Source organism: Pan troglodytes, chromosome 10 (genome assembly GCF_028858775.2).
Source record: "Pan troglodytes isolate AG18354 chromosome 10, NHGRI_mPanTro3-v2.0_pri, whole genome shotgun sequence".
NCBI classification, from domain to species: Eukaryota; Metazoa; Chordata; class Mammalia; order Primates; family Hominidae; genus Pan; species Pan troglodytes.
Window position 1 is genome coordinate 23,016,681 of NC_072408.2, and position 26,489 is coordinate 23,043,169.

The window sequence follows — 26,489 nt, forward strand, 5'->3', positions numbered from 1 at the left end:
TAGGAAACAGTATCAACAATTAACAGCTCTGGTGGTTTCACAGAGCCACAGTGGGCTGCCTGCTGCAGACAATATCAGAGTTTGTTTGTATTTAAATATTATTTTAATATTTCTATTTTTGTCCATGTATTATAATGCACATGTATGTAATTTGCAAATCATCACTCATATACATCATATCAAAAGGTGTAAGTTTTTGATAGAATTCAGCATTCATTCGCTTATAAAATGAGTGAAGGCTCACTTTACTGATGAGAGTATTTCATCAAAAAAATTGGGGATCTACAACTCTAGAGTTCTCTGAAGTCCACCAAGGAAAAAGTAACTTGAATTTAATCGCATTTAAAACTATATAGTATCCACTCCTAAAACATTAGCAACATAGGAAAACTTACACAGCGGAAGAAATGACTGGGGAAATTTTTTTTTTTTTTTAAGACATGGTCTCGCTCTGTTGCCCAGGCTGGAGTGCGGTGGCGCGAGCACCGCTTACTGCGGTGTCGACCCCTCGGGCTCGAGTTATCCTCCCACCTCAGCCTTCCAAATAGGTGGGACCACAGGCACCACCACTCCAAGCCCGTATATGGTTTTTAAATAAGACAAATTGCAAAAAACGTTGCCAGACAGCGTTCGCTGGTTTGGGCCTTCACTGGGAATGGCTCGTGTCCGTCTAGATATTCAGAGGCCGAGCACAGTCCTCAGTAGGGCTGCTCGGCAGGTACACAGCTGACGCTGGTCCTTGGACTTATGGGAGTGGGAACAACTTTCAACTCGGCCGCGGACCAGGAAGGCGTTCTGACCCGCTAGAGCTCGGGGACAGGGACCCCATCCCGGTGCCTAGAGCGTCTCCCTTAGTCGGCGTGGGCCAGCGCCAGTTACCTCACGAGCACTGAACTAGCGCCTGCGCCCTTCTATACTTCTCGCTCTTTCTTCAAGTCACTTCTACCCGGCGAGCCCGCCCTCCCGCCAATCGTCATTTCCGGCGGATGCTCTGCGTCATTTACGTCGTCACTTCCTGCCGATACCGGTGTGAACGGTGTGAATCGTGGCTGGACCGGTTCTCCGCTTCTCCCCATCCCCTACTTTCCTCCCTCCCTCCCTTTCCCTCCCTCGTCGACTGTCGCTTGCTGGTGGCAGACTCCCTGACCCCTCCCTCACCCCTACCTAACCTCGGTGCCACCGGATTGCCCTTCTTTTCCTGTTGCCCAGCCCAGCCCTAGTGTCAGGGCGGGGGCCTGGAGCAGCCCGAGGCACTGCAGCAGAAGAGAGAAAAGACAACGACGACCCTCAGCTCGCCAGTCCGGTCGCTGGCTTCGCCGCCGCCATGGCAATGAGACAGACGCCGCTCACCTGCTCTGGCCACACGCGGCCCGTGGTTGATTTGGCCTTCAGTGGCATCACGCCTTATGGGTATTTCTTAATCAGCGCTTGCAAAGGTGAGCAAGGCCGCAATCCTGGTCCCCGACGGCTGGGACTGGGCTGAAAGGGATCGGGACCGGCACGCTCCAGTGCCGAAGCGGTGGTGTGGTGAGGGGGGAGGGGGCGATATTAACATCTGAGATGAGAGCCAACACTGGTCCGGTGGAGAAAGGAGTGTGTTAGGGAATCCGCAGCTGGAGCCGAGAGGACGCTTTTGTAGAAACTATTACCTCCAACTAAGACCTCTCTCCTTATTTTATTTTTATTGCTATTTTTGAAGGAGCTGGTCAGCATTTGCCTAGACTCTCGGGACAACACTGTAAATAGCTTTCAAGGATTTGGGGAAAGGAGAAATTAGGCCAGGCCATGCAATACCTTACAAAGACGTTCGCTCTTGTCTCACTGGATATTCCTTTGTGGTATTAGCCTCATTTTTCAAATGGGAAACTGAGATTTAGGCTAAGATGTCTGTCCAAAATAAGACTAAAATCTAGATTGTTTTGACGCAGATCAGTATTCCCAGCGAATTACAGATGCTTTTCAGAGAGAATGATCTGTTCAGCTCTTCAGTTAATTTATTACTGCACATTCCTTAGTGCCTTCAATGGGTGGTGGTAGTTAAATAGCTGAAACAATTTTTCCACTTTGTCATTGAACATCATTGTATATTTACATTTGAATCTTAGACTTTAAGTAATCTGAACTTATAAATTACATGTTTTAAAAAATATTTTCTAGATGGTAAACCTATGCTACGCCAGGGAGATACAGGAGACTGGATTGGAACATTTTTGGGTCATAAAGGTGCTGTTTGGGGTGCAACACTGAATAAGGATGCCACCAAAGCAGCTACAGCAGCTGCAGATTTCACAGCGTAAGTGTAGCCAAGATGGCTAACTTTGGTGTTCTCTGTAGCTTGTGTCCTGAAATAATCAAAAACTTCAGTGTCAGATATTCATAAAATTCTGACTCACTGGCTGCCATACAGAACGCATGTTTGATCCCACCAAAATTCCATCGTGGTCCATCGTGGTCCTGTGTGCTTCTTTGTCTTCAGTGGTTCTCAAAATTTTCAGAGGCCTAAATGACTTATTCCGTATATTTTGACTGAGACTCAGGAATCTGCATTAACAAACGCACCAGATAATGAATGTTGATCTCCTTTACGAATGCTGCTCTGTGTGTACTCCTTAGTGATATCCTACATTGATGGCCCTAGGTTTTTATTTCAATCCCGGTTTTTGTTAACTGGCTTTAGGCATCATTAAAACTCATTGTGTCAAAAACAAACAAACAAAAAAACAACAAAAAAACAAAACTCAGCTGCTCGTCATTTCCTAAGTTTTTAAAGGTTGAAATCTAAAGCATTCTTGATTTTCCCTTACATCTAGATTATCATCATCTTTTTTGATTCTGCCAGCAGGTTGTCTCCTGACTCCAATGTTCCTTCATGTAGTAACTCTGGCTGCCTTAGTTCAGGATCATTTTTAACTTTCAGTAGTTTCTTTTCCTCCTATTCATTTTCCATATTGTTGCCAGTTGTCTTCCTAAAAACATACTTGATCATGTCACTTCTCTACTAATGATCTTCCTGTCTTCCCTTTGCCATTTTAGTAGTTCATGACCTTTGATGTACATTAGAATATCTGGAGAGCTTTTCAAATATTCAAATAGTATGAGTCCCAGAAATTCGGATTTTTAAAACTTTTTTTTTTTTTTTTACTTTTTTACCATATATTTATATTTTATACTTTTTACTACATTTAAAAATATTTTTTAATACTTTTTACTATACAGACAGTATCTAGCTATGTTGTCCAGGCTGTCTTAAACTCTTGGCCTCCATGCCTCAGCCTCTCAAAGAGCTGGGGTTACGGGGGTGAACTACTGTGCCTGGTACAGAAATTCTGGTTTGATTGGTCTGGGGATGGAGTACTGGTCATACTGACTATTGGTGTTTTTTTATTTTTCTTTCTTCCTTTTCTTTCCTGATGTGCAGTCATAGAATTGCTGACCTAAAGGACACATTTCAATTGTTGGCCCTTTACAGTTTGCTTCATCATAGTTCATCAGCATCATCCTCTGCCATTGCACACCATAAACCTACAATCTAATTATACTAATCTTATTGTTGCCAGAATATACCTTACCTGTTCTGACTTTTGGCGGTTAATTATGTTATTAAACTGACTTGCAGTGGCCCTCGTTGCCTTTTTTGAGAATGTATCATATTTTATAAATCTTGTTATCTCCAGTTCCTACTTGGTATTTGTAACTTAGGAATTTGACACTTCATTGTTTAAACTGATGAAGGCAATATCAAGAACTATTGTGCATACACAGATTTATTAGACTTAAGAGGCTAGAGAGTACAAGTGGTGGTTTTTTTTTTTTTTTTTTTTTTTTTAAAGACAGAGTCTTGCTGTGTCGCCAAGGCTGGAGTGCGGTGGCACAGTCTCGGCTCACTGCAACCTCCACCTCCCGGGTTCAAGTGATTCTCCCACCTCAGCTTCCTGAGAGGCTGGGACTACAGGTGCACGCCACCACGCCTGGCTAATTTTTGTATATTTAGTAGAGACGAGGTTTCGCCATGTTGGCCAGGCCGGTCTCGAACTCCTGACCTCAAGTGATCTGCCCGCCTTGGCCTCCCAAAGTGCTGGGATTACAGGTGTGAGCCACCGTGGCTGGCCTTTGATTTTTTTCTTTGTTTTTTTTTAACAACCTCACACTAAGGAGCAATTGTAAATCTGCTGCCTCCTTCGTTTTAAGTACATTAAACATACCAATTTTAGAATGAAAAAATGAAGGCTGATTGATTGTGGTGGCGGATACGTGACTGTATGCTCTTGTTTATTGAAACAGTGTTGTTTTTATGCTTTTTTAACATTTCAAGTCTCAATGTCTGTGTTTACAAGTGGTATTAAGAGCATGAAGGCTGGAGCCAGATGACCTGAATTTGAATTGGTGGCCTCATGCACTTTATTTAACCATTTTTTTTTCTGTCATGGTACCTAATTCATAGGTTGGTTTTGAATATTAAATAAGTTAATATGTTTGGAATACTTACAACATTGCCTGAAGTCTATCACACCTATGAAAGTGTTACATATGTAAAGTAACGATGATAGCTACCATGTAAACTATCACCACCCGCACTTGATCAAAATCACATATTATTTTGAAACTAATATGGCTAAAGCCTTGAAACTATTTGGCCTCATATAAGGAAGGTTGAATAGATTTAAATGTCAAGAAGGAAGATTTTTGTGATTTTTTTTTTCCCCCTCCTCAGTTAAGGCTTTAGGTGCTGTGTTAGAGTGGAAAATAATAACAAGCATTGGCACTAGGTGGGCTTGCATTCGTGTGCTAACTATGCTGTGTATTTCCACTTTGATCATCATAGGATTTTTTTTTTTTTTTTGAAACAGGGTCTTAGGTGCCTAGGCTAGAGTGCAGTGGCGTGATCATAGCTCACTGCAGCCTCTATCTCCCAGTCTCAAGCAGTTCTCCAACCTCAGCCTCCTGAATAGTGACCACAGGCGTCTACTACCATGCTTGGCTAATCTTTGTGTTTTTTGTAGAGATGGGCTTCACCATGTTGTCCAAGTTGGTCTTGAACTCTTGGGCTCAAGCGATCTGCCTACCATGGCAGGATGTTTCTTAAATGTCGGCTTTCATATCTGTAAAATGGGACTAAGACCCATGAGATTATTGGAGGAACAGAGAGATCTTTCTCCACCATATATCCCTGAAGTCCAATATGATCTCTGTCACATAGTAGGTGCTCAATAAATGCTAGTTGAGATTTATCCCTCATTTCCTCTATGTCTTGTCTGTGGGGTGTAGGAGCGTGTTTTCATGTGCGTGTTTGTGTGTGTGTGTATTCTCTCCAAGAAGTTACTCCCCACAGCCTACCTGATTAGTCATGGTTGGTATAAAGCATTTTTAGAAACATTTTTTTTTCCCCCTCCGTTCTTACGTTTCTTGGAAAACTCATTTATGGTGTGGTCATTTAGAAGTGGAATTTGGTCCCGTTTCTTGTGGAGAAATTTAGCAGAATAGGTCTGTGGACTAGTGTAGAATGTTATCTTGGAGTAATTTGGGCAATTGAGTCCAGTGTTGAGTACAGTGTCCGTAAAACACCATCTCTTTGTATCTATTTGGGAAGAGTGCCAAAGTAAAGACAATTCTGTGCTGTGCTCCCAAGAGTGCTTAAGTAGATCTGGGATTGGGTCCAGGAATTTATAGGTAATCACAATGTATCACTCTTTCTTTCTTGTAAAGCCAATAGAAATATCTAATTTTAGTTTTAATAAGGTTCTTGATAAATCGAAAATGGTATTATCTCCTAGATGACTTGGTCAACATGTTAAGGTATTTGGGCAATTTTTTAAAAATCTTAAACTGGCCTGTTTTGTTGAAGGTTTAAATAAGTAAGTTAAGCAGCTCCTATTATGAGACTTATGGTAAGTTCATTCTGAGGATATGGAAAGTATCAGGCAGCATTATTATTTGCAAGAAACTGGGGTATAAGAGGTAACAGTAGTTTAAGGAGATGACAAGTACTTCGTGGGATGTGAAGAAAATGTTGGAGGGTTAGCTACTGAAAGGGTATTGTTAATAGCGCTTTACTGTCTTGATTTGAGCCCTGTGGCCAACTAATATATGTCAATTTCTTGCCTGGAGATTGAATAATACATTAGGAAACATTTAGATTAGATCCATTTTAGGGCTCTTACTGTGAATAATGGAAATCTGCCAGAGTTAGTACATGCCCTGTCAGAAAATGTCATGCCTCTATTTTAGTACTGTTTCTAAATAGGAGGAAAAACTACAGACACATTACCTCTCTGGTTAATATTACTACTTTGGTCACTCCAACTCTCTTCTCACCTTTGAATAGACACAGTCTAAGCAGAATCTTAAGATTTTAGAGCTGGCATGTTGGCGTTAGCCTGTAGCTACTTAGGAGGCTGAGGTGGAAGGATCTTGAGGCCAGGAGTTCAAGTATAGCTTGGGCAATATACCAAGACCCTGTCTCAAAAAAAAAAAAAAAAAAAAAAGAGAGAGGTTTTAAGTTTATGGGAGATTATTTAATGAACTTGAAATTAGCATATCAAAGGACATTGCCCGGGTTTCTTTGGAGACTTGTGAATAATTAGAATAATAATTTTAGATACATTTGTTGTTTTCTTCACTTTTGATGCTTTCTGTCATTCTAATACTTGTGAACTCTTACCACAACCATGAAATGCATTTCACTGTGATTAAGGATATATGTAAACAAAAAACAAAGCAAATTTAAGCACAGTAATAAGTGGAGTTCTGTGGGAGAACAGAAAGGAATGGTTAATTATTGGAGTTGAGGATAAATAGTTTCAAAGAAAAGATAGCATTTGAAATGAGCCCTAAGGGTGAGTAGAACTTTAATAGCTAAGAATATAAAATGCAGACTTAAGAGAATAATATAAACAAGAACATAGGAGCCTGGAAGAAAATACGTAAGTTATTTGAGGAATGGTTTATAATCTAGTGTTGCTAGATTCAGAGAAACAATACAAAATGAGGTTGGGAAAGTAGATTGGGGCCAGAGAGTTGCATTGGAATGACAGAGAGAGGAGCAAGTTTCCTGGGCAAAGAGAAATGAATACTAGGGAGTTTAGTAGCAAGGCTACTTATAGTTGACATTATTTCTTTCAGAACATATTTATTCAGCCACTCACATGACCCACATTATTAAATATTGCAAGCTTTGGTAGTGTATCATGAGCATTCCTGTTAGATGGTCTTTCATATTCATTAACCACATTGCACATGCTATTAATGCTTATCTGGAATAGCCTTCCCTTCTTTTTCCCCTGATATATTTCTCTTTGCTTCTTCCGACGGCTAGCTCTGTTACTTACATTTTCTGGACAATATCTAGGTGCTTTTTTCTGAGTTTTTGAAGCCATATATATGTCTTTTAATTATATTTCTTAAATGTGTTATTTAATGCATGTTTTTCTCCTCCGCTAAAGCTCTACTATGGCAAGAACCTACTGTGGGGTATTTTTTGTCTCCCATTTGTGCCTTAGCACTAAGTATAGAATGATATATATTTAATATATTTTATTATGTATTGGGGTAAGCAAAAGAAAAGATACATCTTGCTTTTCTCTGATTTTTTTCCCTCTACCATTTTATTGCCCACTGTGTTCCTGAAAATAAATAGCAGTTGCATTAAAATAGAAATCTCTATGGAACATAGCTTTTTCACTCTTAGCAATTCTTTTCCCTGTCTGCAAAGTTTTCTTGTTTATTTTTCACTGACCTGTTCTGATCTAAAATCAACTTTTTTTCCCCCTTCCTTAAGCTTTTTTATTTGGGGGAACCCTTTTAGAGTAATTTTGTAAAGTATTGCTCAACTATTACCGCCCGGAATATACATACACATATAAATGTATGTATACCTACAACCAACTTGTATTTTGGGGTGGGGTGGGACAGAAAAAACAATGTAAAGATTAAAATAGTCAGTGTTAGCATTATATAATCAAAGGCTGATAGTTTGGGGGAAGTTAACTGTACTAGAGTTTGAAATTTTAAGTCAGCTTTGAAGAAGAGATGAAGTGGACATTGTCTCTCCACTATCTTAATTTAAAATTTTACTTAGCCTGTACCAAGGCTTTTCATTCCCTTGTAACATTTTTAAGGATTTCTGGTTTTTTTATTTATTTTTATTTTCTATTGTGCATCTGAGTGGAGAATAGAGAAAAAATTGGCATGGTGAAACTAAAAATTGGTTAAAATGTATGACAGGCTTGCTAAAGGGATATTATGGCTGTCAGCTAAAATAAAAGTAAGGAGGATGGGTTGGTTCATGAATCTTACTTGCTTAAATTGTTCATATCTTTTCCACTGTCAAAGAAAATTAGATTGGTTATAAAGTTTTTACAGGGAAATTTCTTTTCCCTTAAGCTTATTTAAATATTTTATCAAATGAAGTCTGTGAGGGATATTAGAGATAAAGGAGATTTATAATACATTTATGTAACATTTCACATATCTAACTTATTTGGTACTCATCAATATTATAATTGTATTTATCCTTTTAATATATTGGGTAATATTTATCCTACTAATTTTCTCTTTTTTACTTTTAGCAAAGTGTGGGATGCTGTCTCAGGAGATGAATTGATGACCCTGGCTCATAAACACATTGTCAAGACTGTGGATTTCACGCAGGTATCAGAAAATGGAATTTATTTTAGCGAGTTAAGTTGCTGGTACATAGTGTGATAATGCTTTTATACTTGATTGGTGTGTATATTTGATATGTTTTGTGTGGAATATTTGTTATTTCTTGGTTCATATTTGATTTGATTGTGTATTAAGCTCTATGAATTTGTTTCATAGTTAATCCTGTCAAGCTTTTAAGATACTGTGGAACGAGTACCAGTCCTTCAACAAGCAAAAAACATCTGAAAAGCTCAAGTAGCCTTCCCCAACTACTAATAGAAGGGAGAAGATAAATTTGAGATAATCAGAAAAGCGCCTCTCACAAGGGAGAGAAGTAGGATCAGGGGAGAATGGGAGAGTTCATGTATATGTAGTGTAGTGTAACGCTTTTGAAGTGGAAAGCTTACAAGTCTTGGCAGTTATGAGAGGTCAGCTGTTCCACAGTATCTTCTCAGAAGTAATTGGTTATGTCTTGGCATCTCTTTGTGATGTCTGTGAGCTAGATTTTGATTTTATTTGGTGTTGAAGTTTGAAAGAGAAATAACTATTAAAATGGTTAATCTATTCACATTTTACTTTGTGTTTTCAGGATAGTAATTATTTGTTAACCGGGGGACAGGATAAACTGTTACGCATATATGACTTGAACAAACCTGAAGCAGGTAAGCATAATTTAAACATAGGCTTGTAGTTTTATTTTCTTTTGATTTAAATAACTGATTAAAGAATTTCACGCTCAGTACTCAAATTTGGAAAATAAAGATAGTCATGGCCGGGCACGGTGGCTCATACCTGTAATCCTAGCACTTTGGGAGACTGAGGCGGGTGGATCACTTGAGGTCAGGAGTTCGAGACCAGCCTGGCCAACATGGCAAAACCCCGTCTCTATTAAAAATAGAAAAATTAGCCAGGCATGGTGGCAGGCGCTTGTAATCCCAGCCACTTGGGAGGCTGAGGCAGGAGAATCGCTTGAACCCGGGAGGTGGAGGTTGCAGTGAGCCGAGATTGCGCCACTGCACTCCAGCCTGGGCAATAAGAGTGAAACTCAGTTTCAAAAAAAAAAAATAGTCAACAAAGAAGAAAATTAAAACGTAATTAATCAGTTTTTGGTTTATAAACTTTCAGTCTTTTTTTCTGCACAGTTTTTAAAAAATAAGTTTATTTGCTATGTTGCTATTGTATAACCTTCTTCCAAACTGAAAATTTATTATGGCAAATTTTTATCATTAAGTTTTAAAACAGTGCAGAACAGTGTTACTATTTTTTGGTAAGAAAGATTGGTTATTTATAGAAGTTGGTGATGGTGAGAATTCTCAGTTGTGTGCACATGTTGCTTAGATTTTTGAACCATGTAAATATGTTAGCTATTCGAAAGAATTTTTAAAAATCTGCAGTTACAGTTTTTTCATGTCACTAAATAGTCTATGAACTGTTTGTAATGACTTCCTGGTTTTCCATCCTGTGGATATATCATAAGTGAATTAACTAGTTTCCTGTTTTGGCCTGTTTGGGCTACTTACAGATTTTAAATATGAAAAGCAGTATTATGCTAAACATCCTTACAGTTGCAAATATTTTCACAATGATTTCCTTAAGATAACTAAGCAAAAGTAGAATTGGTGGGACAAAGAGGAGTGGAATTGTTGGAAGGTGGCCGGGCGCAGTGGCTCACGCCTGTAATCCCAGTGCTTTGGGAGGCCAAGGTGAGTGGATCACCTGAGGTCAGGAGTTCGATACCAGCCTGGCCAACATGGTGAAACCCCATCTCTACTAAAAGTACAAAAAATTAGCTGGGCATGGTGGCAGGCGCCTGTAATTCCCAGGTACTCAGGAGGGTGAGGCAGGAGAATCGCTTGAACCCGGGAGGTAGAGGTTGCAGTGAGCCAAGATTGTGTCATTGCATACCAGCCTGGGGGACAAGAGCGAAACTACTTCTCAAAAAGAAAAAAAAAAAATGAATTGTTGGAAGCCATTGATAGATAGTACCAAAGTGTCTTCCAACAAAGTATGGGTATATATGTATGTATCTATACCCAACATGTTCTAGTGAGCACTGATAACTAACTTTCTGTTTGTCAATTTAAGAAAATAATTCTGTTGTATTAATGTGAATATTCATGAGATTAAAATGCTATTGAATACCATTTTAATATATTCCCTTTTTTATGGAATAATTGCCTGTCTACCCTTTGTCCATTTATCTGTTGTGTTATTCATGTTTTTCTTACTGGTTTTTAAAGGTTCTTTATTGAATTCTAATTTATCATTTGCTTTTAAATTTTGTTAAGGCAGTTTTATGGTATATATGTTTTTAACATTTTGGTGGCGAAATTCTTTATGCATTCTCTCATTTTACAGAAGTTATAGGTGTCTTCCCCAGTCTACATGTTTATTTTATAATATTTTAATCATTTCCCTCACCATATATATACTTAGCTACCAAAACATGACAAACGTAATTTTGTTTTATTATATATTTGGTATCTTTCAGATTTTATTATGTGGGCATTTATGTAGTCATAAATCTATAAAATTTTAAAGAGTAATAAGAGAGTCAGAACCACATTGGAAATTAAGCGGTTATTCTCTTGAGATACCTTCCATTTCTGAGAACTTTTAAAAATATTTTACATTTTAGTGTTACAGTAATTTGTTATGAAAACATTTTTAAGGTGAGGAAACAAAGCGCATTTGCAGATTTTTTTATTCTCCATTGCATGTAGGAGTTTTTTTCTCCTTTCTTTTTTGATAAATTTATGCCAAAACATAGCAAAGGACTCTGACCTCACTTAATCTATGAACCCATTCAACAAAGCAAGGTAGTTCAGGGATTGGGTCAAAGCAAGGTAGTTCAGGGATTGGGTTGACATTTTTCATGCTCTTTACCTTTCCCAAAGCTGTTTTATGAAAGTTGCTCTTTCGCTGTGCTGGCAGCAGAAAATAAAATGAGGTTTTACTGTGTATCGGGTATCTGTTAAGCCCTATTCGCATTTGTAACCATTGTTATCTCATTTTACAGATGAGGAAATAAAGTTAAAAAGTTAAGTAACATGCCCAAAGGTGAAAATAGTGTTGAATGGCATTGCCTCTAGTGTCTGCTTTTGCCCCTAGAGACAGCAGTGAGGGTTTTTTGAAGTTCTTCGAAAGGATAATCTCCTACAGATTTAAGCTCCCTTCCTTTTTTTTTATGTTTTCCTCACAGTGTAGAAACATTCTTGGGAATTGCTGTCCCACTTTCTATTTCCCTTTTTTCCTTCCAACCCTTATTTCTCATTATTTACTATCAATAGCTGCTTGGATAAACGTCCCAGAGTTAGCCATAGTACTGCAATCAGATTAAACTGTTTTGTTCCTGAGTCCGTGTTCTTATTAAATTATGCCACGTTAATTATTTTATTAATAATATAATAAATACTTTTTATTTATTATATATAAAATACTTTTTATTTATTATACATATAATAAATATATACTTTTTATTTATTATACATATAATAAATATATACTTTTTATTTATTATACATATAATAAATATATACTTTTTATTTATTATACATATAAAATACTTTTTATTTATTATATATATAATATATACTTTTTATTTATTATACAATAATTCTTTTATATTTATTGTACTTATACAATTATACAATAATGCTTTTATATTTATTATACAATAATATTTGTATTATTATACAATAAATATTGTATAATATTTATTGTACAATAATGCTTTTATATTATACTTATACAATTATACAATAATGCTTTTATATTTATTATACATATAATAAATATAAAATACTTTTTATTTATTATACAATAATGCTATTGAATATTATCAGTTGTGCAGAAATTTAGCCTAGAGGGAGTGAGTGGTGCATTCACTCAGCTACATATAGCAAGCATGGTAGTTCCTTGGGTCCCTGTCATGCAGATAAATTTATGTTCCAATATAGAAAAACTAACTGTATTCTATATAAACATCAAGTTTGAATTGGGCTGGGCTTTGAAAAGTTGCAGTCTAATTTAAAATGTGTGTTTTTAAAAATATATAATTGTTCCGATATTGTTCAGTTTAAAAAATCATATATTAACAAATGTACTTTAAATTGTTTTATCTCAAGAACCTAAGGAAATTAGTGGTCACACTTCTGGTATAAAAAAAGCTCTATGGTGCAGTGAGGATAAACAGATTCTTTCTGCTGATGACAAAACTGTTCGGTAAGTAATTTTTCTTTAATAATTTACAATTTAAGGCCGGGCATGGTGGCTCACGCCTATAATCCCAGCACTTTGGGAGGCGAGCCGGGTGGATCATTAGAGGTCAGGAGTACTAGACCAGCCTGGCCAACATGGCGAAATACTGTCACTATGAAAATTACAAAACTTAGCCAAGCGCGGTGGCACACACCTATAATCCCAGCTACTCGGGAGGCCGAGGCAGGAGAATCACTTGAACCTGCAAGGCAGAGGTTGCGGTGAGTCGAGATCATGCCATTGCACTCTAGCCTGGGCGACAGAGCTAGACTGTCTCAAAAGAAAAACAAACTTAAAATTTGCAAAATATTTTACCTTAGAGCTTATATTTTAAATACATTTAATATTATGTGTGAAAAATGTTCTGAACATTAAAATTTAAGTTGCACCCAGGTCACATTTATCTGGAGCTATCTATTTACTAATACAGGTTGAGTATCCCTAACCTGAAAATCTGAAATTTGAAACGCTCTGAAATCTGAGACTTTGAGTGCCGACTTGATGCTTAAAGGAAATGCTCATTGGAGCATTTTGAATTTCCTATTTTCAGGTTAGGAATTCTCAGTCGGTAAGTGTCTAATGCAAATATTCCAAAATCCAAAAAAGTTTGAAATCCAACTTTTTTCTGGTCCCAAGCATTTTCAGTTAAGGGATGCTCACCTTGTGTATACAGACAGCAAAATTCAGAAGAAAATTAAATTGCTGATACCTTATAAGCAGGTGTTTTTAACCTGGGTCTGTGGGCAGAATGGTTAAAGGGAGGGACCATGAAGCCTCTGAAATTCTATACAAAATCTTGTGTGCTGACACCTGATGTATATTTCTTTGGAAAGATGTGTAGCTATTACTAGATTCACAAAAACAGAGTGTAAGAACCACTATTTATAGCTATGCTGAAATTGACTAGATTAGAACTTGTCTTAATAATGTAGTTTTGCCAAATTGGGAAGTGTATGTAGGTATTAAAGTTGATTTTACTTACAAGCTATCATGCATAATTTGACATTGTATATAGAAACCCAGAATTTTTTTTAATCATCTGTAATTTGTGACTTGGAATGAATGTTGTTTTTCTGTAATTGTGATTGTTCTTTCGTTGGCTAATCTGCAGATATAATTAGAATTTATAAACTTTTTTCTTACATGAGTAAACATCATATTTTTATCTTTATTTTGCAGACTTTGGGATCATGCTACTATGACAGAAGTGAAATCTCTAAATTTTAATATGTCTGTTAGTAGTATGGAATATATTCCTGAGGGAGAGATTTTGGTTATAACTTATGGACGATCTATTGCTTTTCATAGTGCAGTAAGGTATGTCCAAGAAATACTTTCATTTTCTTTTTTAGGTAACAAAAGACATTTTGGCTACTTAAAAATGGGAAGGTATTTACTTTTTTTAAAAGTAAAGAGGCCAGGAGTGGTGGCTTATGCCTATAATCGCAGTACTTTGGGAAGCTGAGGTGGGAGGATGGCTTGAGATCAGCCTGGGCAACACAGTGAGACCCCCATCTCTACAAAAAATAAAATTAGCTGGGTGTGGTGGCACACGCCTGTAGTCCAGCTGCTTGGGAGGCTGAGGTGAGTATTCTATTGCTGGAGCCTGGGAGGTTGAGGCTGCATTTTGCTGTGATCTTGACACTGCACTCCAGTCTGGATGACAAAGCAAAACCTCCTCTGAAAAAAAAAAAAAAAAAAGCTACTGAAATGGTGCTGTAATTAATGTTTTTTACTATATAAAACCAGTGTGGGCTGGGCGTGGTGGCTCACGTCTGTAATCCTAGCACCTTGGGAGGCTGAGGTGGGCGGACCACTTGAGGTTAGGGGATTGAGACCAGCCTGGCCAACATGGTGAAACCCCGTCTCTAAAATAAAAATACAAAGAGAAGAAAAATTAGCTGGGTGTGGTGGTGAGTACCTGTAATCCCAGCTACTTGGGAGGCTGATGCAGGAGAATTGCTTAATCCCAGGAGGTGGAGGTTGCTTTGAGCTGTGGTCACACCACTGCATTCCAGCCTGGGTAACAGAGTGAGACTCTGTCTCAAAAAAAAAAAAACAAAAAAACAGTGTGATCTTGATTCTACTATATATTTTCACCTTAAAGTTTTAGAGAAGGAATAATCTTATTTCTGTTCCTGAGTATGTGCAGACTTAATGAATTTTTTAAACAGATTTGAATTTTGCGACTTTAAATGTAGTAAATACTCTTGGAGAAAGACTGGAATATATAACATAATTGAAAAAAATGTACCCACAATATTATACCCATAGGTGCAAGAGTGATAATGGTAGTTATATTTTCTGCTAGTCCATTTTTCTATGTTATATATGTGGGTGTACAGTATTTGTGTTTTTTTCTTTAATTACTAGGACCATAATGAATACTATTTTGATTTGTTTAAAAATATTGTTAGCCATTTAAAACTTCTTTGAAAACATTTTTACTTGATACACTGTATTTGCATCGTAGGTTGTACTAAATTATGGGTTAGTTTCCCTGTTTTAGCACCACGGTGAATGTTCTAGCACATCTCTGAGTGTTTCTTTACAGTAGATAGGATCCTGTAAGTAGAATTATCAGTTCAAAGGCTAGAAATGAGTTTAAAGTTCTTAGTTATACATGACACTTAATTGATTTCCATAAGGATTATACCACATTACACTTTGATATTTGACCAGTGTCTTAACCTTGTGTCTAAAGGGCTAACTGGGAGAAAGAAAAGGCGGTAAAATTGGAGGAGAGCAATTAAGCAATGTCAAGGAGTTTATACACATACAGTAAACTGATAGTAGTAGAATACTATGGCCTGGAGCCATCAATTGGTTTATTAATGCTCTTCACTCACTCCTGCAGTTAGGCAAATCCCATGTTGGTGGCAGAAATTTTCTGGACCATTGAATATTCTAGCATTTGAGCCAGCAAGTTGCTATGTAGTGATCCTGCATAAGTCATGACTAACTTTAATTAACATGCTTTAAAGTATATGATGATGGGAAGTATTTAGGAGCTGGGATACTATAATGTTTTGTATTGGAGGCCTTTCATGAATTTTAGGGTTAAACTGAAAAAGCTAATGTCCAAACTGTAATTGAATTTCAGATGAAGCTGTTATTATGCATTGATTTTTATTATATAACTATAGCCCCAAATTTTGTTAGTCTTTTACTGCCTTATAGTAGAAACTGTTTTCAGCAGTTTATATTTTATGACATAGAAAGTTTATCTTGCTGAGGAGCTTAAACCTTCAGCAATTAATAATAATATATAAATAATCCTTTATATTAATTACCTACTGTGAAAACTTTTTCTATTTACAAAGATAATATGTGGTTGTAGAAAAATGAAACAATACAGGTGAAGTTTATTTAAGAGCAAAAATCCCAATGTATTATTCATACTGTTTTAATTAGCCAACACACTCATTTCCGGGAAGACATCCACTGCATAAACTGGATATCCCTCCATCAAGATGTCTTTGTATTGCTGAGATGAGCTCCACTTGGGCATAGTATCCATTTGATTTTTTTTTTTTTTTTTTTTTTTTGCTAACAGCTTTTTTTACATCAGTGTTTATGTTTGAGTAAATGAGTATTTAATTGTTCCTTGGGTTTCAGAATTTAAGAACAGTTCAAATGTAACTCGTTATTTATACAATATTCAAGATTTGTAAATACTACTTAATTTTTTTTTCAGTTTGGACCCAATTAAATCCTTTGAAGCTCCTGCAACCATCAATTCTGCATCTCTTCATCCTGAGAAAGAATTTCTTGTTGCAGGTGGTGAAGATTTTAAACTTTATAAGTATGATTATAATAGTGGAGAAGAATTAGGTGAGTTGTCCCCTTATAGTGATGTGGTTACCTTTATCATATGTTAAGTCCCAGTAATAAACACCTCATTTTTATATATATATATATATATATATATATATATATATATGTTACATATATATGTTGAAAGTAAATTTTTCAGCTAACTTAAGCTTGGTGCTTACAAGTGAAAAAGGAGTTTTAACCATTTGGGTCAGATGCTTTTATAGATCTGTAAACAAAGTATGCAGAAATTTATCCTTTTAACTAAAGTTCATCATTATGCTGATGTTATGTATTACGGTACAGTGAGTTTTAGGCTTTATTGGCTGGGAGGGAGGGGGGAATCTTATGTCAAAGTCATATGCTAAACACATGCAAGGAGATCTGTTCTTGCTGAACTATGTTGTGGGTGTATAACCCCATCTACTTGGCCCATCTTCCTTTTTGCCAACTTAGGAATTCCTAAGACTCCGTAAAGAACAGTGTGTGGGGGGAAAATCAGTATAGCATATTACAGGGATACCTTTAGGAATCTGAATTGGATAGTTATTTTTATCAGCTTTTTATTTATTCTGTTTTGGAGTTTGAGTTTTGCTTTCATTTTCATGATAACAGTCCTTAATAAGGGAAAGGGAAAGACATGGGGATTAATTTGAAGTTAATGTATATTTATCTGATGGACCAGGTATTTCACATAGTTACATGTGGTTCTCAGTATCTACTTTTAGCCTTTCCAAATAGTTTTTGCTTTTAGGTCAAAAATATATTTAGTTTTTATAAATATATATTTTTATCTATAAGCTGTCTCTTCTTGTTCTTGTCTGTTTCTAGCTGCCCTGCTTTACCAAAGAACGAAGCTTGCTAGATTACACCCAAAGAACAAAAGACAATTTTACGTTTTGTTTCTTGGGGAACATTGATGCATCTGGGTTGCACAAATGGAACCTTGGTGATGGACCATGTAGAATCTATTTTAATTGCTTATGGTTCAGCTTTTATTACTTGAATACAAGTGATTTATAAATAAGATATTCTTTTCTGTTACTTTTATTTAATGCTAGTTTTCAAAGTTTTAGAATGTTTTTGGTTTCATATTTTATTCTTTTTCAAGATTGAGAGAACTGAATTATTTGCCCAAGATCTGAAGTCACAGTGAATACCAGATCTGCCTAGCCTTTCTGTTTCCAAAACCTTGTGTTCTTTGTACTCTTACAACTTTTCTATTCTCTGGTGGGACACAGATGGGAGACAGAATAGGAACATTGGTCTAGTAAAGGGCTTTGAGAACTAATAAGGTGATGAGGCATTAGAAAGTAAATGAGAAAGGTTCATACTTAAAGGTACTACTTGAATATAACAGTGCTCCTAATCTATACATTTTCTCATTGGGTTCCATGGATTAAAATATTTATGGATCATTGTTGATCTATATCTCACCTTTCTGTGTGACAGAATAATTAGTGGACTGTAGGAAATTAAGAGGCAAAGTGTGTAAAAGAGCTCCACCTGGTGGCTCTCTATAGTCATAATAAAAATTGATTCCCTGAGAAATAGGCAGTGAGTTTTAGGATATGGAAATTGGAGGTTGAACTGGTAAGACTTTAAATCTACTTTCTATAGAATTAATGGGGTTTTCATTTACCTCTTTTTCTCCATCCTTAATGAGACATGAAGCCTCATTTGCTTTTTTTAGAGGGACAGTTTGAAACTAGAATGTGTGCTAGATTTGGAAAGCAATAATCTTAAAGAGAAAGGGTCAATGATACCACTTTTGTGATGAGAAATTAATTAAGTACAGGTTTTAATGTTTGCCTTAAGAATTTTTCATCTCCCCAGTAACACAGACAGTATTTTTTTTTTTTTTTTAGCGTATCAATATTTAACCTAATAGTTAAAATTATCTAATAGCCCTTTTCTTTTTCAGAATCCTACAAGGGACACTTTGGTCCTATTCACTGTGTGAGATTTAGTCCTGATGGAGAACTCTATGCCAGTGGTTCAGAAGATGGAACATTGAGACTATGGCAAACTGTGGTAGGAAAAACGTATGGCCTTTGGAAATGTGTGCTTCCTGGTAAGAATTTTTATTCAGAATAATAAAATTTTTAAAATGCATGATTTTATGTCATTTTTAATCATTAATTTTATTTCAGGGTTCCTGTTTTCTATAAATTTTAAATTATATTGTGGTTTAAGCAGCGAGAAGCCCAGGATTATAAATTGGCCAGAGAAAGGGTCATGTTCCTTTGTTTAAATTTTTTTTGGTATGGCTGGGCACAGTGGCTCACGCCTATAATCCCAGCACTTTGGGAGGCTGAGGCGGGCGGATCACAAGGTCAGGAGTTCGAGACCAGCCTGGCCAACATGGTGAAACCCCATCTCTACTAAAAATACAAAAATTAGCCAGGTGTGGTGGCATATGCCTGTAATCCCAGCTACTCAGGAGGCTGAGGCACGAGAATTGCATGAACCCAGGAGCCATGCATTGAGCTGAGATCACGCCACTACACTCCAGCCTGGGAAAGAGTGACTCAGTCTCAAAAAAAAAAGAAAAGAAAAATTAGTTGTACAATCTAGTCTGTTCCTAAATTTTTATACTAGCACATTTTGTGGCTGGAATAGATCTAATTCAAAATTTGCTGGAAGGCAATATAAAGAATTTACAAGTAAATGTATCTAATCTCTGAATAGTAATACTCACTGATCCACACCAATAAAGGTAGACATGTTCTTAATAAAAAATACCTAGTTACTAATCCCTAAGTAGTTGCAGTATGAACCTAAAAGTAATTTTGAAGAAAGACATACTATTTTAGAATCACAGTTATTTAAAAAGGAGTTGTTTTTATTATATTTTGTAGCCATTTTCTTGGAATAGTCTTATGTTGCTCTTCTTGCTTATTGAACACTAGAAATTACTTTAATAGTGTAAGTCATATAATCGTCATTGATTTTCTTTTTACAGAAGAAGATAGTGGTGAGCTGGCAAAGCCAAAGATTGGTTTTCCAGAGACAACAGAAGAGGAGCTAGGTAAATGCTATGGAATTGACTTTTGTAAGAAGAGTCTTGGGGGATTTAAAATTGAACTGTAACAGAAGTTTTACTCATTGGGAGAAGAAATTTATTAAATATGAACATATTTAAATAATGGAAACTTTAAATATTTATGCATGTATATATACATATTTATAAGCTAAATATTTAAATACCTACTGTATAGTAGTAATAGGCACAGAGATGTAGTATGGACACAACCGATGTGGTTACTCTTTCAGAGCTAGAGTCTAACTTAGGAGACATGCCAAAACAAACAAATTATTGTAAGGGGGATTAACAAAAGCTTCCTAGAGAAGTGACATTTAAACTGGGAACTAAGGATGAGCAGAAATGATTTAGGTGAGGTCATGAGAGGGGGTGTTGGTAGGGACAGGATGGAAAAGTTCATAGCAGGAAAACTATGTTAACTAAAAGTTCAGAACCAAAAAGGAGCATAGCATATGAGGAACTAAAAGAACTTCTCCATGCCTCCAGTTTAAAGAGCAAAGGCAAAGTGAAGCTGGAGAAGCTAGATCATCTGAGGGCCTCATTTGCTGTATTAGGACTTGGAGAGTTTTATACTAAGAGCAATGAGAAACCTTTGAATTTTAAGAAGAGGACTTTAAAAGATTGCCTTGGTAGTTCAAGACCAACCTGGCCAACATGGTGAAACCCTGTCTCTACTAAAAATACAAAAATTAGCCGGTCATGGTGGCAGATACCTGTAATCCCAGCTATTTAGGAGGCTGAAGCAGGAGAGTAGCTTGAACCCAGGAGGTAGAGGTTGCAGCGAGCCGAGATTGCGCCACTGCACTCCAGCTTGGGTGACAGAGAGAGACTCTGTCTCAAAAAAAAAAAAAAAAAAAAAGGTTGCCTTGGCTGTTGCACGTACAAAGAATTGGACTGGGAACAAGAGTGAACATAAACCAGTTAGGGGGCAGTGTAGTCTAGATGAGTGATCATGTAGGTTTTGTTTTGTTTTGTTTTGAGATGGAGTCTTGCTCTGTCGCCCAGGCTGGAGTGCAGTGGCATGATCTCGACTCACTGCAGCCTCCGCCTCTGGTTTCAAGCGATTCTCCTGCGTAAGCCTCCTGGGTAGTTGGGATTACAGGTGCACCACCACGCCTGGCTAATTTTTGTATTTTTAGTAGAGATGGGGTTTCACCATGTTGATCAGGCTGGTCTTGAACTCCTGACCTCATGATCTGCCCACCTCGGCCTCCCAAAGTGCTGGGATTACAGGCGTGAGCCACTGCACCCGGCCTATCATGTAGTTTTTAATAAGGGTATTGCAATGAGAACAGAAAAAGGTAGATGGAGTTGAGAGTCTTTTGTTAGACTTGTTAGAATTGTGAGATTGATGAGTGGGGGTATCATGGGGAAGAAATATGCAGATTGCTGCCATGAGAAATTGGGTATGATGATTTTGGGGGAGGTTGGGAAGGTGTTTACCATTTACCCAATAGAGTTTTCCTTAAATTTTTTATTGTTAAGCACCTTCTTGCTAAAACTTAATGTTGATGGTTAATGTTTTGCTTTAAATAGCACTAAATATTAGGATTTGAATCACTAAAAGAGAGGGCCAGATCCTTCGAAGACATGACTTTAATTCCGGGTTTGTTATATAGCTGGAGTCTTTGAAAATTTAGGCCAGAAAGGGACCCTTGGAGGTTGAGTTATGGTGTAAGAGAATCTAGTGGATAAAACACATGAACTCTTTCTTCTTTGCCTTTTCAATGACATGAGTCTAGTTGTTAGTGGCATGTGCAGTTGCTCTCTTCTTTCCCTTACCACAGTATGCTTTACAAACACTTTTTCATTCCTTCATTACACAGAAATGTAGATTTGCTTCTTTCTTTCATTAAGTTGACTAATGTGACTTTTTTTTTTTTTTTTTTTTTTTTTTTACTTATAGAAGAAATTGCTTCAGAGAATTCAGATTGCATCTTTCCTTCAGCTCCTGATGTTAAGGCCTGAGCGTCAATCATATGTTGCAGTTAGTATACAACTGACTAAAACGAGCAAGCAGAGAAAAGCATCAGCCTTCCAGAGTTACTGTCTGTTTAAGACAGAAACAGCAGTAAATAATGAGGAAAATGAATTAGCTCCAGCGCTGGAACAACTAACTAACTTGGTGTTACCTGTAAGTGAAAACTCAAGTGTCAGATGAAGGGAGGTGGAGTTATCCTCTTATAGTACAGTGGCCTGTTATCTTTTTAATGAATATATACAAGCCAACATCCAATTTCTATTATTACAATTAGGGTTCTTGTAGCTGTTTATGTTATTATGGAGAAGAAAACTATATTGGCTTATTTTTTCTGATCTTAAAGCAGAATGCCTTTTCTTTTTTTGCTTCAGTTGTAAAGAAGAGGGAATACATGATAAAGTAACTGGTTTGATTTCTCGTTCATTGTACACTGCTTCTGAACATCTAATTGTTTTTAGTTGTCTAAATAAAATGCCTCTAAAACAAAACAATGTTTGGTTTTTTTGGGGAAAAACTACTAATGTGAGTTTTATAAGTGGAAATAGCCAGAAGGTTTTTCTGTATCATAACCATAGCAAAAGGTAAGCCAATTAATCTGTAATAAACATTATTTTATAATATTGAGATTCAGTTACTTGTCCTGAATTTTTGAAATTCTTATGTCCTTTACTAGTGTTTCATTTACCTTCTCTATTCCCAGATTGGATAGAAGTGCTTGACATGCCTTTTTAAACGATTATTTAAATAATACATGCTAGTTATAAGAAAAAAAAAAATCAACTGAAATTTAGCAGTAAGCTGAAAGATCACTTAAAATCCTACCACTCCTCAAAAAACTATTAAAATCAAATGACCGTGAAAGCATGTTAGGGCATCTCTGTATGTATATACAGATAGATAGAATGGATTTTATAAAAATGGGATTACTATAGTCCTGCAGTGGTTTAAGAAGTATGGAATTTTACCTCATTCTTTAAATTTGGGTGGCATTCAGAAAGCCCTTCTAAAACCTTCTAATAAATTGGATCAGCTGAGTTTAGACTTGTAATTTATTTTTTAAAACAAAGAGGGCATATTAAATGAGTAATTTGGAAATACTTCAGATGAATAAATAACATCTCTGCAACTTCCTTTTTCTCCTGATCAGTCCTGTGAGTGACCCTTGATAACTTTTCTTAAAAGCAATATGAGTCAACCAAAGAATAAGATTAATTTTTGAGGATTTGTGATAACCAGAAGAAAGCACTGTAGGCTGTGACAACCTGTGAGGGCCGAGAGAAATACAGGGGAGCCAACTGGTGATCCATATCGGCTTTCATAGAGTGGTAGTATTTTTGTGTCAGCTTGTTACATGCCTGAACCTCTGGATTGCAGCAGTGTTGTCATTGTACCAGCAGTTGCTCAGACTCTAATCAGAGTCTGATTTACCCTCAATAAAGTTTTGTACGCATCAGATTGGAATCATGAAGTTGCTTGTTATTTATGAACCAAGGGAATTTCTACTTAGGTTTCATAAAAGTCTAATGACCCTGTACAGGTACAGTCCTTTGTGTATTGGTTTCCTGCTGCTGCTGTAACAAGTGACCACAAATGTGTACCTTAAGACAACACAAATTTATTATCTTATTATCTTACGGTTTGGGAGGTCAGAAGTCCACAGTAGGTCTTGCTGGGCTTAAATTAAGGTGTCAGCAGAGCTGCAAGCCTTCTAGAGGCTCTACAGGACAATCTGTTCCCTTGCCTTTTCTAGCTTCTAGAAGCCAGCTGCATTCCCTGGCTCATAGTTCCTTCCTCTTTCTTTACGTCCAGCAGTGTCCGTTTTTTAATCTCTTATTCTGAATGTGACTCTATCTCCTGCTGCCTTCTTTTATTTATAAGGAGGTTTGTAATTGTATCGGGCTCACCTGAATAATCCAGGATAATCTTTCCAGTTCAAGATCTTCAATTTAATCACATCTGCAAAAGTCCCTTTTGCCATGTAGGATGACATATTCACAGGTTCTGGGGATTGGGAAGTAGACATCTTTGTGGGGGCCATTAGTTATTAGTCTGCTTACCACACTTGGTAATGGTAGAATCCTACAGTAGAATTTAACAAAACTTTCAAGAGTAGTGGTCACTTTTCTGTTCTCATCTTACTAAACCTTCAGCAGCATTCAATAATCATCCACTTCCTGGTTTTTGATTTTTTTTTTTAGCTTCTATGAAACTACACTCCTGGGTCTTTTTTTTTTTTTTTTGAGATGGAGTCTCGCTCTGTCACCCAGGCTGGAGTGCAATGGTGCGATCTCAGCTTACTGCAACCTCTGCCTCCCAGGTTCAAGCGATTCTCCTGCCTCAGCCTCCTGAGTAGCTGGGACTACAGGCATACGCCACCACGCCCAGCTAATTTTTGTATTTTTAGTAGAGACGGGGTTTTGCCATGTTGGCCAGGATGGTCTTGATCTCCTGACCTCGTGATCCACCCGCCTCGGCCTCCCGAAGTGCTGGGATTACAGATGTGAGCCACCGTGCCTGGCAGGGTCTTTTTATACCTTACTGACTCTTGTATTTGCCAGTTCCTCTTTTTTTTCTTGACTTCAGATCTGGGCTGCACTTTCTAGCTCTGTTGTCTAAAGAAAAATATCTGCTGTTACTCAAGATCTTCTGATAGGTTCTACATCGTTGTCTATATGTTGTCTACCTGGTCTGCCTCTGAGCACCAGAGTTTGACAGCATAGTTGAGTGCTCCATCTTAACCTTTCATAAGACTCAGACTTACCTATCGTAAGTCTTGATTTTTTTAATCAAACCTGTTTCTCCCTCAACCTTTCCCCATTCCACTAACTGGTACTAACTTATACTTACTTGTTCAAACTAAAAGACGTGGAAATCCTTGACTGTGTTCTCTCTCATGCCCATGTCTATATGCAAGTCCTATGGGCTCTTCGAAGCTGTGCTTTGCCTCCTCTCCATTGTTACCACCCTAGGCAGGCTACCTTTATTTCTCAGTTCCTTCATAACTGCTCCCTCTTGCCCCTACTCATTCGTCTGGCTCTTATCCCATCCATACTCCATACAGTAGGAAAGGTAATTGCTTTAGGATTTGAAGAGATGAGGTGATTTCCTTGTTAAGATCTGTAATGGCTTCCCATCATATGAAATTCTTATGATTAGTTGGCTCTTGATACCTTTTGTGACTTTTTCATATTTCCCTTCCTTGCCCTGCTCTAGCCACAGTGGCCTCATTTCTGTCTCAAGTCCTTTTCACTTGATATTTCTGCTACTTGGTTCACTCTTACCTAAATGTTTGCTTGGCTGGATCCTTTCTTTGCATTCAGTTCTCCAGCTGGTCTGTATTCCATCTCTTGTCACTTCTTACTGAGTCCTATTTTATTCATACTTGTTAATGCTATTTGAAATTTTGTTGCATGTTTTTCAGCTTCATTGATAGTCTCCCTTTACTTGGAAAGGTGACTGGTATGTTGTGAGTGCTCGATAGTTGTTGAAACAAGTCCCTCACCAAATCTTTTTAATCTCTCCCAGTAATCCATGTCAGACCAGGAAGACTGTTTTCCAGTTATCTCATATGTAGCAGGCCATCCTCCACTGAAGAGTGAGACATGGCAGGCATGGCAGACATGGCAAGACAAAGCTCTTACCTCTCCAGTGAACCCGTGTACAGCTTCAGCCAGTGTGAGACTGAAGTTACCCAGGAAGAATCCAGCTTTCACTTGCCGTCTCATCCCATTCATCCCCTGGAGTCTCCTCTCTAGGTCCTAATTTCCAGTAGGTCATGGTATCCCAAGTTCCCACCTAATATTAGTAATTTACCTTTTTATGAATCAATTACTTCTCTATTTTAGTGTCATCCAGAGTTTTCTTCCAGGAAGCCAGGATTGAGTGTGGTCATTCAATTCTCTTCAGAATATTTTTCATGTCAGTAAAGTTCAACACATTCTTTTTAATGTCTACAAAATAGCATAGATGCACCAAATAGCATATAGATGCACCATAATTTATAACAAATTATAGATTACATTTTTTAGTAGTTGCTCAAATTCCATGGAAGTATTTAGCTGCCTTTTCTTTGAGACCAAGGTTGGGGAAAAATGGATGCAATTTTTCAGAAGGGAGAAACAACAAGATGCATTGAAAAAGCAGACCAATGGAAAATATTTCTCAACTAGCTACCTTGCTTTTGCTTTACACCTAGGGGATTAACAACTTAAAAAGCGGTTCTTATAGGTTACTATATGTTACTGTGCATGTCTGTCTGCTACACTGGGGGGTTACCCATGAAAACATTGTTAAAGCAAGAACATTCTCAGATAAGAGGGGGCCTAGCTTTTCTTTGGTTATCTATTTAATATAGAAATGCTTAACTGCAAGTGTGCTATAGTGTCATTTAGACTGAGGTGACTAGATCAGTAGAGTTCTTGGAGGCATCTAACAAATTTTCCTTTGGAAACAAGGCCCAAGTTTGCGTCTAAATGATAGCTAATGAACAATAATAATACTTTATAGATTGAATCACTTTAATGAGAGAATAGAACATGGTCAAGTGGAAGGTAACTGATTTTAGTTTAAGGACGAGTATGGAAATGATATAAGTGCCTTATGTTAGGTTTTAATTTTAACACGTGTGTCACTTTTTAATCTCTCCCAGTAATCCAATGAGATAGGTAATTGTCTCCGTTGCATATATGGAAAACCTGAATTTCAGAGAGGTTTAATGGTTTGTCTAATAAGTTTAGCTTCCAAGAG

General features: G+C 37.1%; 1 protein-coding gene and 1 long non-coding RNA gene across 4 annotated transcripts in view; one reads left to right on the forward strand and one right to left on the reverse strand.

Moving 5' to 3' along the window:
• LOC107967469 (uncharacterized) overlaps positions 1-979 on the reverse strand; it is a 56,534-nt gene extending 55,555 nt beyond the window's left edge. For both annotated transcript variants that reach the window (XR_001707890.3, XR_010147986.1), the window contains exon 1: positions 880-979. This is a non-coding gene — a long non-coding RNA (uncharacterized LOC107967469). The remainder of the gene's footprint in view (positions 1-879) is intronic.
• On the forward strand, positions 495-22,231 carry STRAP (serine/threonine kinase receptor associated protein). 2 transcript variants are annotated; one of them, XM_001159216.8, is made up of 10 exons: positions 495-1,436; positions 2,158-2,293; positions 8,565-8,646; positions 9,230-9,302; positions 12,768-12,864; positions 14,080-14,217; positions 16,598-16,734; positions 18,641-18,790; positions 19,682-19,747; positions 21,669-22,231. In XM_001159216.8, the coding sequence occupies exons 1-10, from the start codon at positions 1,325-1,327 to the stop codon at positions 21,728-21,730; spliced, it is 1,053 nt and encodes a 350-aa protein (XP_001159216.2). In that variant the 5' UTR covers positions 495-1,324; the 3' UTR covers positions 21,731-22,231. The 2 variants fall into 2 exon arrangements, with proteins under 2 accessions (XP_001159216.2, XP_009423197.1); XM_009424922.5 differs by lacking the exon at positions 19,682-19,747 and having other exon boundaries at positions 996-1,436.
• The last annotated feature ends 4,258 nt before the right edge of the window (positions 22,232-26,489 follow it).